The 16691-nt window shown below is 37.7% G+C and overlaps 1 protein-coding gene across 3 annotated transcripts in view; it reads right to left on the bottom strand.

Annotated features, from left to right (window-relative positions):
• Positions 1-593: 593 nt before the first annotated feature.
• The window catches only part of rnf152 (ring finger protein 152), a 55249-nt gene continuing 39151 nt past the window's right edge, over positions 594-16691 (bottom strand). For 2 of the 3 annotated variants that reach the window (XM_041968267.1, XM_041968269.1), the window contains exon 2: positions 594-2376. In XM_041968267.1, the coding sequence (XP_041824201.1) occupies positions 1568-2218 (651 nt within the window). In that variant the 5' untranslated portion in view covers positions 2219-2376 and the 3' untranslated portion in view covers positions 594-1567. Of the gene's footprint in view, positions 2377-13633; positions 13771-16691 lie in introns of those variants that run through there. The other variant, XM_041968268.1, reaches the window with a different exon arrangement.

Raw genomic sequence — 16691 nt, forward strand, 5'->3', positions numbered from 1 at the left:
AATAACAGATTTTAGGGTGCATTACTCCAGCAAAGAAATTTAATCAAATTATTCTTTTTAATTTTATTTCAAGACAGAAACACTATATTATTTGAAAAAAACCCACAGTTTCAGGAGATGGTAAAAGAAAAGAACGGATGAGTTAATAGCCTGTTGCATCAGGAATGAGAACAGAAACGGATACAAGGATATCAGTGGTTACATCTAGGGACATTTTACACTTCAAATGGGATTATTGGCTCACAGGGCAATATGATTGTTGAACTTTTTTTAACCTGTAGTGCTCCCTATTGTGGCAGCATGAGGATCCTTAGGTTGTCGCCCTTTTGCATGTTTAAGGTTTTTTCTTGCATTTCTGTTACACACAAAACTGGTTTTAGGGGTGGGATTAAAACTAGAACCTTGTTTTGTTGCTGTTTTGGGGAATTTGTGTTCTTGAAACTTTGATCTTAGAAATCAGTTTTCTAACAGATTTTTTGTTATTTCTTATAAACTTACAAAAATTACAATAATATATTAATTTTCTTGTCATAGATTTAGGATTTAGGTTTCTGGAATTATGATTACCTTCCTCCTTTTTTTTTTCTTTTTTACAAATTATGATAATCCTAACTTGTCCTTTGGTCAACTAAGCCAATAAACAAAAAACATCTGCAACCCAAAGTAAAAACATAAAATTGCTTATTTTGTGCAAATGGATCAAAAACACAGTAGAAATCAAAAAACAAAAAAGCGATCAACTTCTTTCATTCGGGAGGCTGAAACCAACACATTTTTACTTGACTAATGGCTTTATCAAATAAGTTCAAATCAAGTAATCAGCAGACATTTTAGTACTAACTCATTCTATTACAGCCCTATGAAGCAAGTCAACACTACCTGTGTGGAGTTCAGCTGTATAATACGCTGACGTGCGAATTCCCTCACAAACTATGTGGATTAATAATTTCCACAGTTCGTTCTTAACATGTTTTTGAATTCAAACACAAAAAAGGCATGTTGATTCCAAGTTCCCCAGATTATTAGGGGACAGATGTGGATTCTGCAGAGTTCGCTCCAGTAGAATCTGAGAACTGAGAGTCCAGACTCTGCACTGCTAGACACACCACGCTTATTCCGCAGCTCAGCTAATCAACACTACATTAACTTGTGTACTTAACAACAGACTAAACAAGAAATCCAGCCACTGTGACAGGCTCAATGCAACTGTCTACAATGCATCTAAAGTGATTTTCAAAACATCCTTTCAGGAAATGTAGAAAGAACATAACGGGGTGAGAGATTCAGACCAGCAGAGCGTTCCTGGAAGAGAGGAAAGTGAATTTCTGAAAGTATGTTTCCATTTAAATGTCAGTCCCCAAATCAAAAAACAAAAAGAAGAACACAGTGGCAGAGCAGTTTGTGGATTTTCTTATTGCCCTCTTGTTTATCATCAGTGTTTCTCTGCTTTGCTCTTTTGTTTCCTCAAATGCCCATGATGGTATTTTAGCCCCCAGTCCTCAAGAGAGTCCAGCCCTGAGGAGAGGCAGGGCTAACGGAGGGTCCACAGCAGTCCAGACAGCCTCCCTCAGCCGCAAGAGATTACAGTGAAGCGTTTGGAGATGCAGGACATGTTGTGCAGCACAATGCCCAGAAGGAAGAGCAGCACACATGCCACCAGGATCACTGTGCACACGCCAGACCATGTTGAGCCCTTCCCTCCTCCCACCGGGCCCGTGACTCGCCTCTCTCCCTCACCTCCCTCTAGCCCCACACTCTCAAGACCCATAGCCAAGCCCAGAGGCTGCTGCTCAGGCACGGTCACTACGGTCACCCCCTTCTGCTGCCCGCCAGGCAGGAAGCGACATCCTAGCTCCCCCGGCAGGCCGAGTGCCCGCTCCTTGGTTACGGGCAGGGGCAGCATATAGCAACCATTGCTAGGGAGACGAATAAAAACTGGTGTGTGCTCAGAGGCATGAGGGATGGCAATGACCGTGATTATGTCCGGGTCATCTGGGAGCTGAGAGACAGACAGGCCGGGAGGCAGTTTGGTGACGCCACGGCACCAAGGACAGCGGATCTCTTTCTGGCTGCTGCGCATCTGGGTCAAACAGACTGAGCAACATGTGTGCCGGCAATCCAGGAGTTTGGGTCGCCGCCGTGGGCTGTAGTAGTTAAAGCAGATCTGGCACTCCAGTATGGAGTCCTGGGAAAGCGTCTCCATTTCAGGCTTGATCATTGGCAGGTAATGGTAATTTAATCAAACAGATCTAGAAATATAGTTTGACCACTCCAAAAGTGAAGAAAAGTACAGCTGGCTCTGATTTTTTGTGATTCACCACTGTCCACGACTTCACAGTGATATCACAACATTTCAACGGCAGCATGGTCCTTCATCTGCAACAGAAGAAAGAGACAGCATTAACATTTGCTCAATAACAGTTTATGTTCTCTTCGTGATATTACAAAAATCAGCCTGAAAATGAAAATCAGATTTTAGGATGCAACATCGCCAGAGTTAAACACGTCTTACGGAAACAGCTGTGGTTTATTTTATTTATTAGCCAATATTCAGTTATCACATCCAACATACTACTAAAATTGATTGGATCCTAACCTCCTCATTGGTTATTTACAGAGTAAAAGCCCCACATTACAGCAAGTCATTTCATAAACCAAGCTGCAATTTTACACAGCAACTGATAAAACAGCCTTTATCACCACACAACTACAACCTGGCCTGCATTCTCTCTCTCTCTCTCTCTCTCTCTCTCTCTCTCTCTCTCTCTCTCTCTCTCTCTCTCTCTCTCTCTATATATATATATATATATATATATATATATATATATATATATATATATATATATATGTAATATAATATTTCCAGCAGCTGTTGTTTGCTGTCCCTGTGCCTGTGTATAAATAGTACAAATCAAATTTCCAATTATTTAGTCAGACTTGAATTCAAGTTTGTCCTGATAACACACCGTCTCCAAAGAATGAGTAAAGTAGAATTAGTATTTTGTACCGTTGTTTGTGAGCTGTCCTTATCTTGTGGATCAGTTTATGGAACCACGATCTTGATAACCTCATAAACACCCACAATGTGTTCTTTGGAGTCAGTGCATTGACACACAGGCGGCGGCCAATATTTGAAGCACAACAAGCTGTAGTTTAAATTCAGGGATTTCCACATTGTGGCCATCACAGACAGATCTATACAGGAGCTCAGGTGAGGTCTAAAAGCTTTTATTTCCAGTGGCCTCCGTCGTTTGTGCAATGATGGTTTCCTGCTGCATTAAAAAAACAAAACACAACCTGCTGCTGAGTGAACTCGCTGTGACAAAACACAACAAGCATCCAGCTAGGTACTGAAGGTACATCATTATGTCCAAATTGTAAAAAAGTCTCAATCCAATCTTCATTTTTTAATAGTTTCCTTTCAAGCAGCTGGGCATTCGGTGCAGTCCTTGTCCTTGACCATTTCACTTTTATGACAAGGTTTGCATTTGAGTCAGCAAAGTTCCTTCTTGGAAACAAGTTTCAACCCAGGTTGTCAAATCAAGTCTAGTTTTAGGTGCCAAGAACATTTTAGTGGGGACTTTTTCCAAGTCCCCACTAAATGTGGGACTTTAAACATAAACTCTAACTGTGCTTTTCTGTGCATTTATTTTGCCACTGAGAAACAAAATCGAAGTGTCTGTGCAATAAACTGAAACCTGCTCACATCTCTGGGCACCTTCACTGATTCTTCTCAATAATAATAATAATAATAATAATAAAAATATGATATTATATATCTGTTTTTAAAAAGAAATGACTGATTCCGCTTATATTCAGGTTTCAGGGATGCAAAAAGTGGACGTTCCTGCTTTATATATGTTTGCAAGCTCTGTTTTGCAGTTGCATGGTTTGCAAAACAGTTATAAAATAACCAATTTCACAATTTGCTGCTATGCCTAGCCTTTAAATGTAGCAGGCATGACATGAAAATGGTTCACAAAAACATGCTACATATTTTTGAACTTTCACAACCTGCAAACATGTTGCAAGTTTCACCTGAAATGAGGTGCTGCCTTCCAAACTTTCAGCAAGAGGAACAAATGGCACTTTCCAGAGTGTTAATCCCACAACAGGGAGCTTATATACAGGCCAAAGGATGGAGAAGTGGTGGTCAAACTGATACAGTGCACCATGAGCAACAAGGAGTCACTACAATGTACAGCACAAGTAGCAGAGGCAGAGTTGAGTTCATGAAACCCATTGCTTCACTATATGTTAAGTATAGCTGATTCGCCCTTCGCCTTCAGGCCAAAGACTCCATCAAAAGTGTCTTCTTCTTCCTCCACCTCCTACTCTTTTTGCATAATCATGTCCACTGTGTTAATCCATGCAGAAGCTGTGATAGTTTGCTTTTACAGATGATTAAACCCTGTCAAAATAGCACCATGAAAACAATGAATACCAAACAGGACCCTGCTGACTTAATATTTCTTTTTTTTTTCTTTCCTTTTCTTTGCCCAAATTGTCAAGTGTAAAAACTGCTGAGGAGGAAAGATGGCAAGATTTTAGTTTCTCTTTCTGTATGCTGCCATCTCAACAGAACCCCTATCCCTGCAGGCATAATAGAGTGTGAGGAGGGATACCGATGCGATGGCTGAGATGGAGAAAAAAATGGTGGCAGAAACAGAAAAAGGTGACCTTTGGTTGACCTGCAATACAGTACATCTCAGTCCACTTATCAAAAACAAGATCTCATGCAATTATACCCCTTATCGCATCTTGTGAGGAGTCTGATGTAGCAATGGTAGATAAGAGGGAATTCACACTAGGCGTGCTCGAAACATTTTATTCCCACCCCTAAAGGCAAGACACTACAGGTAAACAGGGTCATTTTTTTTTACTTTTTTTTATTTATTTTTTTAACAGCTATCACCCTGAAGCTGTCCTTGTTTATTCCTCACATTCTTATTTTCGGCACTGCATTTTTCTGAAATTTGAAGTTTAAATATGCAAATGAGGTATTATCAAGACAAAATGTGCTATTTTGTATTTATTTCTAGGAAAAAAATCCAGACACTGGATTAAGGTTCTAAGGTTCTAAGTTCTTTATTAACTTTGTTCACATATTAGAATCAAAATATTTTACAGATTTTGGATATCTCAATTTATCACATCACAATTTAGATAAACCTCAATTTTTGTCATATTTTGGGGATGAAATGTTCTATACATTGGGCTGTGAATGAGATATAAAGAAAAAAAAATTTCTAAAAACTAAGAAAATAGACAGCAGCAGAAGTGGAAAGTTTGGTGTCTGTTTTCTCAAAAACTCATTTTGAGAAAACAGCCTGTAAAGTTTTGGATTGAAAAATTTGACACATCTTTGTTTTAAAACACTTTTTACATACATTATATCTGAATTAGGTTAATGAAAACACATGAAAGCTGATAAATAGACGACACAGCATGTGTAGGAGCTTCATTTGAACACAAACTCAGTCACTCAATCACACATTTATACATCTACTGCTGACAGACTTCCTGAGAAAATCACCTGTAAACATTTGGACTGTAAAATTAAACAGTTTTGTTCTAAAACGCTAATTGCAGACATCAGATACAATCAAATTAACTGAAACAACTATGCAGAAAATATCTATAAAAATATCAAAACTTTAAAAGTCCCACAAAAAGTTAAACAGGAAATCAATGGAGCATGTCACATGACCAACAAGAATCAATTACATCATCCGAAATTTAGAGCAGCCAATGAGAGTTCACCCTTGGCAAAAAAACCCTCCTATTTAAAATTATGTTTAGTTGCTAATACGGAGGTAATGTCATGTTTGGATGAGATTACATCATTCAGCAGAGCCAGTCCTTTCAAACAATACTAAATATGACGGGGTGCTGACAACTTTTGCGGTTTTGGCCTGCCATGTCTCGAGTCAAACTTGACCTTAGAAGGTGGTGCACAGCAAAACCAGACACGGCAATGCAAATAATTTTACCATATAATCCCTTAATATGTAGTATTGTGCCAAAGTTTTCAGTTATCTGGACAAATGGCTGCTAATAAGACAATAATTAAGTTATACCAGAAAAAATTAACACTAGAAATTCAGAAAATTATGGAACAGATGGTCAAACATGCTAGAGCAATGATGCATTTTGATTCAGACCGTAAAAATGAGTTTTTCTCACAAGTACTTGACATTGAGTTTATTAATATGTCAAGTCAAATTATCTGTGTTCATAACCATCATCCGCCTCGGTGCTCAGCCTTGTGTACATCTCCCTCCTCTGTGTTCAGCATCAGCAATTCCATTAGGAAAAAACACTCCCTCCTTAACCGAGTCCAGAGGCCAGACCCTTCACGCCTCCTGCCTCGCTCTGCCATTCCTGACTGACCTAGTTTCTCCAGCCTGACTCAAAGTTCAGAAAAGGTGCATAACAATATAACTAGTTCTACAGCCAACTAAGGTGGATGAACAGAGGGAGACGAAAGCAGACACCTGCCCTTGAAGCGGCAAGACATCATTGGGTTTTACTGAATCCCTTTCCCAAAGATAAGGATTAGCTTTGATCTGACATAAATGCTTCATGGCTCAATATTCCCATACATACAATCACTCTCCCTCTTGGTTTTCTCCTTTCTAACTAAGAAGCCTTTCCTCCTCTAGATCAGTCCTTCCAACTTTTCATCTTCCAAGTGATTTCTTTCCCTTTCAATTCCCAACCCTTTTATTTCCACATATTTGCAAACTTTAGACGGGATATCTGAGCAGCCTGTTGACTGTGATTAAGTCCTGTTTATGTAAAACTAGTATTTTACAGAAAAACAGATTAAATTGCAATAAAAAATAATGATTTGATTGTTGCCTAATCTGTCTATTATATTCTAAAGCAGTGGTCACCAACCCTGGTCTTTGAAATCTACCATCCTGCAGGTTTTAGTGTTTCCCTGGCACAACACACTTGATTAAAATTAAATGAAAAGATTGAAAAACTTGTCAAGTTCTGCACCAGCCTGTTAATGAGCCACTGATTTGAGTCAGGTGTGTTGCAGCAGGGACCTACTAAACCTCCAGGATGGCAGATCGAGTTGGAGTTGGTGTAATATCAATATAAACTTAGTTTTCCCTATCATTAGCTAAAATATGTTTTATGTATATATATATATATATATATATATATATATATATATATATATATATATTATGAGAGACAAAGGAAAACACTAATTTTGGCAAATCATCACACTACAACTCATTTCTCTGTTTATGGACCTGATTTACTAACTGTAAATCCTGTGTAGACAGAAATAAAAATATCTATATGTGCAGGATTTAAGAGAAATAGTTTGTGAGCTTATGGGTGTTCTGAGCTCTGAGTTTTACTTCTATTTTACAATGTTACACTAAGAAGAGAGGGATGATGTATGCAGTAACAGCTTGCTATTAGGAAAGTTGAAAATGTTCTTATTCTTTTTATCACAAAAGATGAAAATTTAATGATGGAATCCCATCAAATCCATGTGTGCTGTCCATGGTCCTGAAATATAACAAAATTCATGAATATTTGATGTCGCAGCTTTTATGCACAACACTGACAATCAACTATCTGGAAGATCAAGTTCTCTTATTTTTTAACTTCATAACCTATTTACACTTGTTTTTGACCAATTAAACAGCTTCATTACTTTGATTGTGTTGTTACTGTAGTAAATTAACTATGTATTATGCTTATGCTAACACTGAGTGTTATTTTTAGATGCATGAAGCCAAATGATTAATAAAAGCATACATGCACAAAAACAATACATACAGTGTGTTAGTTTGAATATAGTTGGTTTTAAGTTTTTATGCATTTAAAGCATGAAACTTTGCTGGATACCAAAGAACTGAACTATTAATGTCCTAATTTTATACAAACATTGTTTTGTTTATGTTTTTAACTTACTGAATTATGCGTAGACTGTTTATCCATTCTGCACTGCTAAGTTATGTTGTCTTGCAGAGATGCATCATTGCATCATTGCTAGCATGTGGAGATTGTCTTTAGAAGGTGCATTGAAAAGCATTTTTTCCCAAGATGCTGGTGATGCTATCAGACACAGTAGGAACTTCAGCTACTGGTTTCCCCTAATCTGAAGACACCTAAACTGAGCACTGAGGCCTAGTGAGGAGTTTATTTAAAGAATAAGGACAACATGACACTGGCTGCCCATTTCTATTGCTGTTTGTTTGCTTTTGTTTGAACTAATTCCAATAAGATTGTTGAGTGAAACAGAATTACAGGAGTGGTAAAAGTTGCAAGTAAAAATTGTTTACTGTTATGGTATTCCACAAGGTTCTGGACTGGGACCATTTCTGTTCTCCCTATACATGGTTCCTTTTGGGCAAAACTATGAGTCAGAATACTGACTGGTACCACTAAGACAAGTGACATGTCTCTTCTTCTAACATTTCTAAATTTAGTCCCTTAAGTTTAGAAAATAATGCATGGCTATTTATAACATAGAAAGTCCTTAGTGGTCAAGCTATTTACTACTTTACAGATCTCAATATTTCATCTCACTCTACAAGAATTCTTTCCTCTCCTGCGTGGCCAAAACAAGCTGAGCAATCAATTTACTGCCCATGAAATTCCTAAGTTTTATTTTCAACTTTGTCACATTTAAATTTTTTGTTTACTGTACTTTCATTATTATGAAGTATAATCTGATTATATCCATCCATATAACTGATATTCTCTCAGTTAAAAAAAACTGTAAGTAGTCTGAGTAGTTTAAGATTTTATTTAATTTTATTTTATTATTTATTTTGTACAAATGTGTATTTTTGGTGTGCCATTCCCTGAAAACTAGATGTCACATACACTGTTTGGGGTAGTGATAAACACAAGCATGAAGAATTAATCCACCCCCCACCCCCTTGAGACTGTAGGAAACAACATGCCTGCTGTAGGAGCTCAAAGAAGAACAACCATGTCTGCAGCTAAATAACACACTTTATCGGCTCAACTGAGCTGTAACCAGGGCAACCTGCTGACCCACTTTTACACTGTCACACCTTCAAACTGTAGACACAACTACAAATGATCCTGAAAACAGTTCAGGAGTTGCTCTTATAAAATGAGTTTATTTCAGTTCAGAGATAGATGCTCATTTCTATTTGAAAGAAGGTTTTCTGATTTATTCTAATTTATTTTTGTATAAGCTTGTGGTTGTGCAGTGACCTGACGGACACATGATTTAGTAATGATGCAGAGTGACCGAGCCCACCACACCAACATGCCTTCAGTCTACTGGGAGTAACCAACAGAAAACAAACAAAGACCCCTATGCAAAATGACCGATGACAGACAGAAGTTAAAAGTAACCACACACACACACACACACACACACACACAGAGGCAAAAGCAGCTCCACCCAGCACGACCCAGCTGACATAATAAAGTAGGAGGAGCTGGAGCAGAGGCTTAACGTGGGAACCCTCAGGTGGTTTGAACCAGTGAAATGTCAGAGCGGCGGTGACGCACAGTGTGATGTAACTGCTCACTTGATGCATGTTGCTGTATTATAGCTGTGTGGATCATGGAGCAGGTGTTTTCAGGAATGGGGATAGGCCCAGGTGATAGTAAATAATTATTAACAGATTGCTCTAGAAGAGCTAGAATTATATTTTAAGTCCAAAGTTTGGCAGGAAATCAGAATTCAGGCAACAATTTGTTTACATGTGATAAATATCACACATCTCTCTTAAGGACTTGAGTTTAATCTTGACCTTTTTATTTTTTAAAAAGTGATAATGGACACCTATGAAAGAAGTTCCGGTCAAATAGCCTTATTATTAAATTATTGCGCTGACTAAACACTGGTTGGTAACCGTGGCAACAAAAACTCAGACACAGGGCTGGAGACATGCCAGATCATGTCTGTGACGGCACATCACTGTGAAAGCAGCCTGCAGGCTTATTGGGCTCCGTCAGTCCAGGAGAGACAAGAATGGAGCAACATTTTGTCGTCCTGCAACGTCCCAACCAGCAGTAGTCAGAGTCCACAGACATTAAACTCCGTCCTTCAAACGCCACTATGAACATGCTTGTATCTTTATGAAATGTCAAGATCAACGACAATGTTGCATTTAATTTTAAATATGTCGTCTTTCTGTCTTGATTACCTTACTTACATACTTGATACAGAGTAAATGGTGGATAACATAAAAATGATTTAGGATAGACTTACTTGCTTGATACACATTTAATGATCAGAGTGAATGGTGGATAATTTTTCTTGCAATAAAAACAATGTAGGATGTAACCTTGCTTTGTTCTATGTAAGATGGATATAAGAAAACATCTAAGACCTTAGAAACACATCAGCATTCTTGTTAATATCAAAACTTTACAGCCATAAATCCACAAAAAATTTTAAACATCATCAAAGTGTTTAGAACAAGATCTTTGCTGGAGTGATGTGTGTGGAGAAATGAAAACTGCAGGGCTGGATTTGATCTGTTTACCTTTGAAAACAATTAATCCAAACTGGAAAAGACTAACAGGATTAGTTGGTCCTATCAGTTATCACAGCTGGATCATGTCCATAACAGGTTGACCCACTAAGAAGACAGAAGAGATCTTTAAGTTGAGTTTCTGAGCAGAGCATGGAAGCTATTTTTCTTAGAATTTAGAAATTATTATTATTATTTTAGTCAGTAATGCAAAAAGAAAATCCAGACAGGTTGGCAAGATTTTTTGTGTTTCGTTACTGCTTAAGAAAACAAACAAAAAAGATGCTTCTGTAGCCACCATGTGTTTTGCCAATGTTACACAACTTAATTTTCCTCATATATGGTGTAGTACCAAGCAGGTGCTTCCAGATTTACACAATCCAGAGCTCATTTTTGACAAAATGAGACAAAAACTGGGAGACAAAGATTATATTTACCCTTCTTACTTCGGAAATTGTCTGCTATGACCCTGCTAGTGCCATAAATATTGATTAATACCACCCATAATTTGCTGATTTCATCCAGTTCCACAGCATCAGACCAACTCATTCGTTTGCACTGGATCCAGATTTGCATTCAGAAACACTCGATGATGGAAAAGGATGTGGCTCATTGGTTAAGCTTATTTCTCTTTTAACCTCCACTGTCATTTAAGCCTCACATATTTTCACCTTAGCACAAAAGTAAACTGACCAGAAACTCACTCTTAATTAAGAAAAAAGAAATTGGATGGATGGATGGACGGACGGACGGATAGATGTGTTGCACATATGCAACACATAAGTGTATTATGCTGCTACACAGCTTCTGGGCAGGTTTATTTTAATGTAAAATTAATCTCAAAGTCCTAGTCCTTGTTTTTTGTTTTTTTTTTCTTCCATTCACAGTATTACCTTGATGTAGTTGAGGCATTGGATTTTTGCAGCAACTTAAACATGTTACGTTACAATCAGTCATGCTCTCCTCCATTGTGCGACATGTCTGTGGGTATCATGCTGAGGCAGCATTTGCATAAAACTGGTAAGTCAACGTCATCGCCCACACATCAAACCTTTGGACTGGAGTCAACACTCCCCCAGAGTACATTTAACAGCTAAAGCAGTCACGCAGGAGCTGCTAAGGTTAGAGAGCAAACTGCAGCTCCTTCACTGAGTGTCCCACTGCATTTTAAAATGTGCCTGTTAATCCAGAACTCATCAATTAACTCAAACTGCAGCCCATTTTTCACACGCATTTCATATTAACCGCACTGGCAAGAAGGATGAAGAACATGTTGTCCTTGAGAAACATTGGACTCTACAGTACTTATATATATGTGAGTTCTTCTTAGTCCGCAGTGTCCATCTATGGATATACCAATATACCAAATAGCACTAACTAACTAAATAAATAAATAAAAATGAGAGAAACATTGTTGGGGGGATGGATGGATGGATGGATGGATTACTCTGTTTTGAATCTTTCATATGTGTAACTTCTATATAAGCTTAATAAAAAGGATGTAAATCTCAGAAACTCTAAAATCAGTTCAGCTGAATTCATGAACTCTGTAGCCGTAACATCTGAAATGTTGTTTATGTTCTATTGGAAATTAACTATGGGTTTATGATATTTAAAAATATTTAAATTCTGTTTCATTTACATTTTAACACTGCATCCCAACTTTTGTGGGGCCTGGATTTGTACATGGGTGCACTTTGTGTATCCTAGCTGATAAAGCCCAGTGCTTTGTATGTTAGTGCCTACAGAAGTATTTCTTTGTGCACCATAACATGCAACAAATTTTGCTTTAGTGTCAGCGCAGCAGATGGAGCTCTTGATAGAGGCCTGTGCAGTCGACCACTGCAAGACACATTATGGCAATTTCCAGCTTGAGGAGCCAGAAATCGTCATAGTTGGCAGGGCTGCTGAATGGACCCCCCAATTTCTTCTACCACCACCACCTTCACAACTACAGATCCAGTTGAGCATGACCACGTAACACACCAACTCCTGCACTGCTGGGAGGAAACCCATCCAGTAGATCTCTCCAGGTGTTTGGTTTTGTTCCCCAAATTCAGAATTTGACAACAGACCTTTTCCAGACTTTGTGAGAACAAATACATCCAGGAGATGTGTTAGTTTGCACAAGAAAAGACTATACTTGTTACTTGGGTTTGTTTTCCTCCTCGGAAAGGTTCATACCTGCTTAAATTAAAAAAATATTTAAATTTGCTACATTGAGATGATGATTTAAGACAATGTTCAAGTTTTTAGTTCCAAAAATAGGCAAAGATGATACAAGTTCCAGTCCTTCAAAGGGAATGATTATTTCTTCTTCCTTTACTGAATCACACTGCAGCATCACATGTTTACATTCCAAAATTACTTCATTTGTTCATCCAATAGTATAAATAATTAATAGACGGTTGCCCTCCTGCTAAAAAAGTCCAAAAACATTGTTTTATGAATTACAACAAAACCTGATGCTGTGTGGACACAATACAAAGCTGCATTGATATCTATCCAAACTACAAGTTCCAGTAGTCTGAAAGCATCTTCTCTCCTGTATCTGGGAGCACCAAAGTTATTTTTAAATGAAAGCCAGAACTCAGTTTTCCAGCAGAACATTTCTGTAACAAGATTAGCGATGTTATTCTGTGCGCCTGTCAATACTATCGCTGTACTCTCAGAGGTTGCACAGTCACAAAACTAATCAGAAAAACAAATCAGCAGGCCTCTCTTTACTTTGACGAAAGCATGTCTGCACTGAAAAACTGCAATTTTAAAAGCAGATTAAGGAGGTGAATGCTGCGCCTTCAGTAGCTGGAGGCTCGATCTCCATCTACAGATTCAAATAAAGATCCGGGAGGTGTGAGATAAAGGCAAACCCACCAGTTCGGTATAAACATCAAACAGCACTGACACTTTTAATGACTCTAATTTGTGTCAAGGCTGCTTATGGGAAACTATGTAAATGAGGATTATTTTAAGGCTTAGGCTTTGTCAACATTTCATACTGCTTCTTAAAAAGTTCAAATAACACTTAAAAAGCAAAGATGGCTGCATTTCATTGCTGACCGTGTTTGTTCATCCATGTTGGTTTTTTATATAAAAGAAAAAAGAGAACAACAGGAAATGGTGAATAAGAGTCATACCCAATGTGTTGGCACCAATGAGGACATCTTTTGCCTTCATGACCTTTAATCCTTCGGCTGAGTGTGAAATCACATCTCACATCAGCAAGCTACACAGCAGGACTGTGTGAGTGTGTGTCAGCAGCACTTCCATGCAAAAGCTTAAAAAAAAAAAACAGCGTGAGTTTTGTAAGTAACCCAGCAGGTACAAATTCTGTTGTTTCCATGTTGCTAGGAGACAGAGGTCATCATTTGCTGCTGCTTTGTCAAAGCTTTACTCTGGAGCTTTTAGCAGGAAAGACAAGAGATGGCAGAAGGGACAAGCACATTTTCAGACCTGCCCTCAAACAGTTTCATGTCATCTTGTCACACAATTGACACCCGTTTCTTTGCCAGTGGTTTGGTATGATAATTTTCACAAAGGCACCTCTGCCACACATGCATGTTTGCCTGCAGGAAAAAGAAAATCAGGACAAGCCTTCATTGATTAGTATTTTAATTTGCGGCCTCTTTTGGTGTGTTTTAATGCTTTCTGGCAACTTGATTTTACCAAAAATGTTTACTGTTGAGCAACTATTTTAATTCAATCAACTGTTTAACTTAAAGTTTTATGCATCAATCACTGCGCTACTGACTAACTAAAAAAGAGAGCACAAATGAACAAAAGGTCATATTTTCAAAGTAATACACATCTGTGGTCTAATGCCTTCATGGCCAGACTTTGGATAGGCAAAATAGGAAGGAAGGACGGACAGACAGATGGATGTCTAATATGTTTTTCCTCCACCAGAATGGGGACTAACATGACCTCTTGTGCAAAATGCATCTAGTCCTTAATTAATTTATATAACAGATAAAAAGTTGGAACCTTTCCTCACAGCCAGGTGTGTGTTGTTCTATCAATAGTTCTATCTCAGCTGAACTTGGTGAATCAAAAATCAACACAACCAAACTAGAACAGACGTCAACAGTTGTGATGCTGAAGTCATGAATAAGTTAGGCCCACAACTGAGAGACAACAGGATCTTTGTTAAAATAGAAAATAGACAAGACATGAGCATGAACAACATTCTCTGAACATGGAGGCTAAGTAAAGTGGTGGTGAATGTAATGTCTATAAATGACATTCACATATCGATTTGTCATAAAACCAGACTAGGGGTCTTGGTGCATTCCATCAGTTTTTCATTGAATTATCTTGTTTTATTATTTTATTGTATTATTCATGTATTTAAAGCTTTCGCGTCATGAATAATTCTGAGAGTTCAACCCCATTGGTTAGATACTGACTTTTGTTATGTTTAATCTACCAACAGACTGTAGAAACAACTCACCGGGGGGCTGCAGAGACGTTTGAGATCCTAAAAAAACCTGTCTTCTTGCATAATCACAAAACCACAGTAGAAACATAACCATTTCACAGATTATACTTTTTGCTCTTTTTTTTCTGATAATTATGTGAAAGTCTAAAAACAATATCCCTTCTCAGTGCTTTTCTTTAGGTGGAAAATCTATGGAGAGAAAATTGACTAAGTATTATTTTGTGTGTGCAATACATGGTTTGCAAACAGTGTACCCTGATTTGTGTGTAACTTTGGGTAGTTGTATGTGTAATACATAGTTTGTAAACTGTAAAAGCCATGTTGTGTGTAACTATAGGTACTTACAAATGTATGTTCAAATACACACACAAAAATCTTGAAATAACACACAAAAATAATTTACACATTCACAAATTACAAAATTGCACAAACATTAAAATTTTAGTCACTGCTTTGCTTTTGCCTTCAACCTCATAAATCTATCAGTTTAATTTTTAAAAAGGCTTCTACACATACAAATCGTTAAATACATGTCCACGAATCACCTGGTACGCACAGACAAAACTGTATTCACTACAGATCAGTATACAAGTGCTCAAGAGGTTTTCAGACTATTTGATGCTTCAGAGAGCCTCACAGCTTCATCCATAGACGGTGCGTTTAGGTGCTGATGGAAAGCTGGGTCATCTGGATTTTCATCTGATTTTCTTCTCCGGTTATGTCAAAGCAAGAAAGACACCGTCTATGAGAGAATAGTTCACCCTTTATGATGGATAGTTTTCATTTTGTGTTTGTATTTTATTCATTTAATTGTTATATAAATTCCTGGTAAATAGCGATGTTATGATCAAACCCGTCAGCTTGATTCTGCGCGAGGCAAGCGCTGTTTGATGCTTCAGCAAAACGTCAAAATTCACATGACTCCCACGTGCATCAGATGTGTGTCAAGCTGCTTCTCAGGGATTTTAAGGGTCTGGTTTTGTCATTATCTCAATGCTTTAAAATGGGTTTCAATCCCCTTACATCACAACTTTACAATTACATTAACACAATCATTAATAACATTACATAAGCATCTATCTATCTATCTATCTATCTATCTATTTATCATGAAGGGTGAACTATTCTGTCATAGACAGTGTCTTTCTGAAGAAAATCTAATGAAAATCCAGATTACCCAGCTTTCCACCAGCAGTTAAATGCACCGTACACACACAAAGCTGTGAGACTCTCGGAAGAATGAAAACAGTCTGAAAACCTCTTGAGCTCTTGTAAACTTGTAAACTAAAGTTACACTCAAAATGTTTTATACAGTTTACCAACCATGTGTTACAAATACACACACACACACACAATGAAAGTAAGTTGATTTTCTCTACATAAAAAGGAGATTTAGAGACGCCCACATTGTCCTACAAAAATTTTATTAATTGTAATTGTTAAAGTGTGCAATTACATCAGAGTCAGTAACGTACTCCCATCATCAAGGTAACAATGCTGCCGTACACAAAACCAGGCTCTTCAACCTGATCAATGCAACACCATCTAAAAAGAACTGAAATTCCGCTGCACTTCCACAACTTTACAGATGAGCCAAAGTACAATCAAAGATTTTCAGAGAATAGCATTAAAAAAAAACATCTTTTACAAAGCTACCTACAAATCCAATTTTCTTAACCTACTTTTCTAGATGTCTAATTTTACGCTGTCATATATTCCCAACTCTTCACAAAGAGGCACTTGACAGTTCTTATATA

This window comes from Melanotaenia boesemani, chromosome 18, assembly GCF_017639745.1.
Source record: "Melanotaenia boesemani isolate fMelBoe1 chromosome 18, fMelBoe1.pri, whole genome shotgun sequence".
NCBI lineage: Eukaryota > Metazoa > Chordata > Actinopteri > Atheriniformes > Melanotaeniidae > Melanotaenia > Melanotaenia boesemani.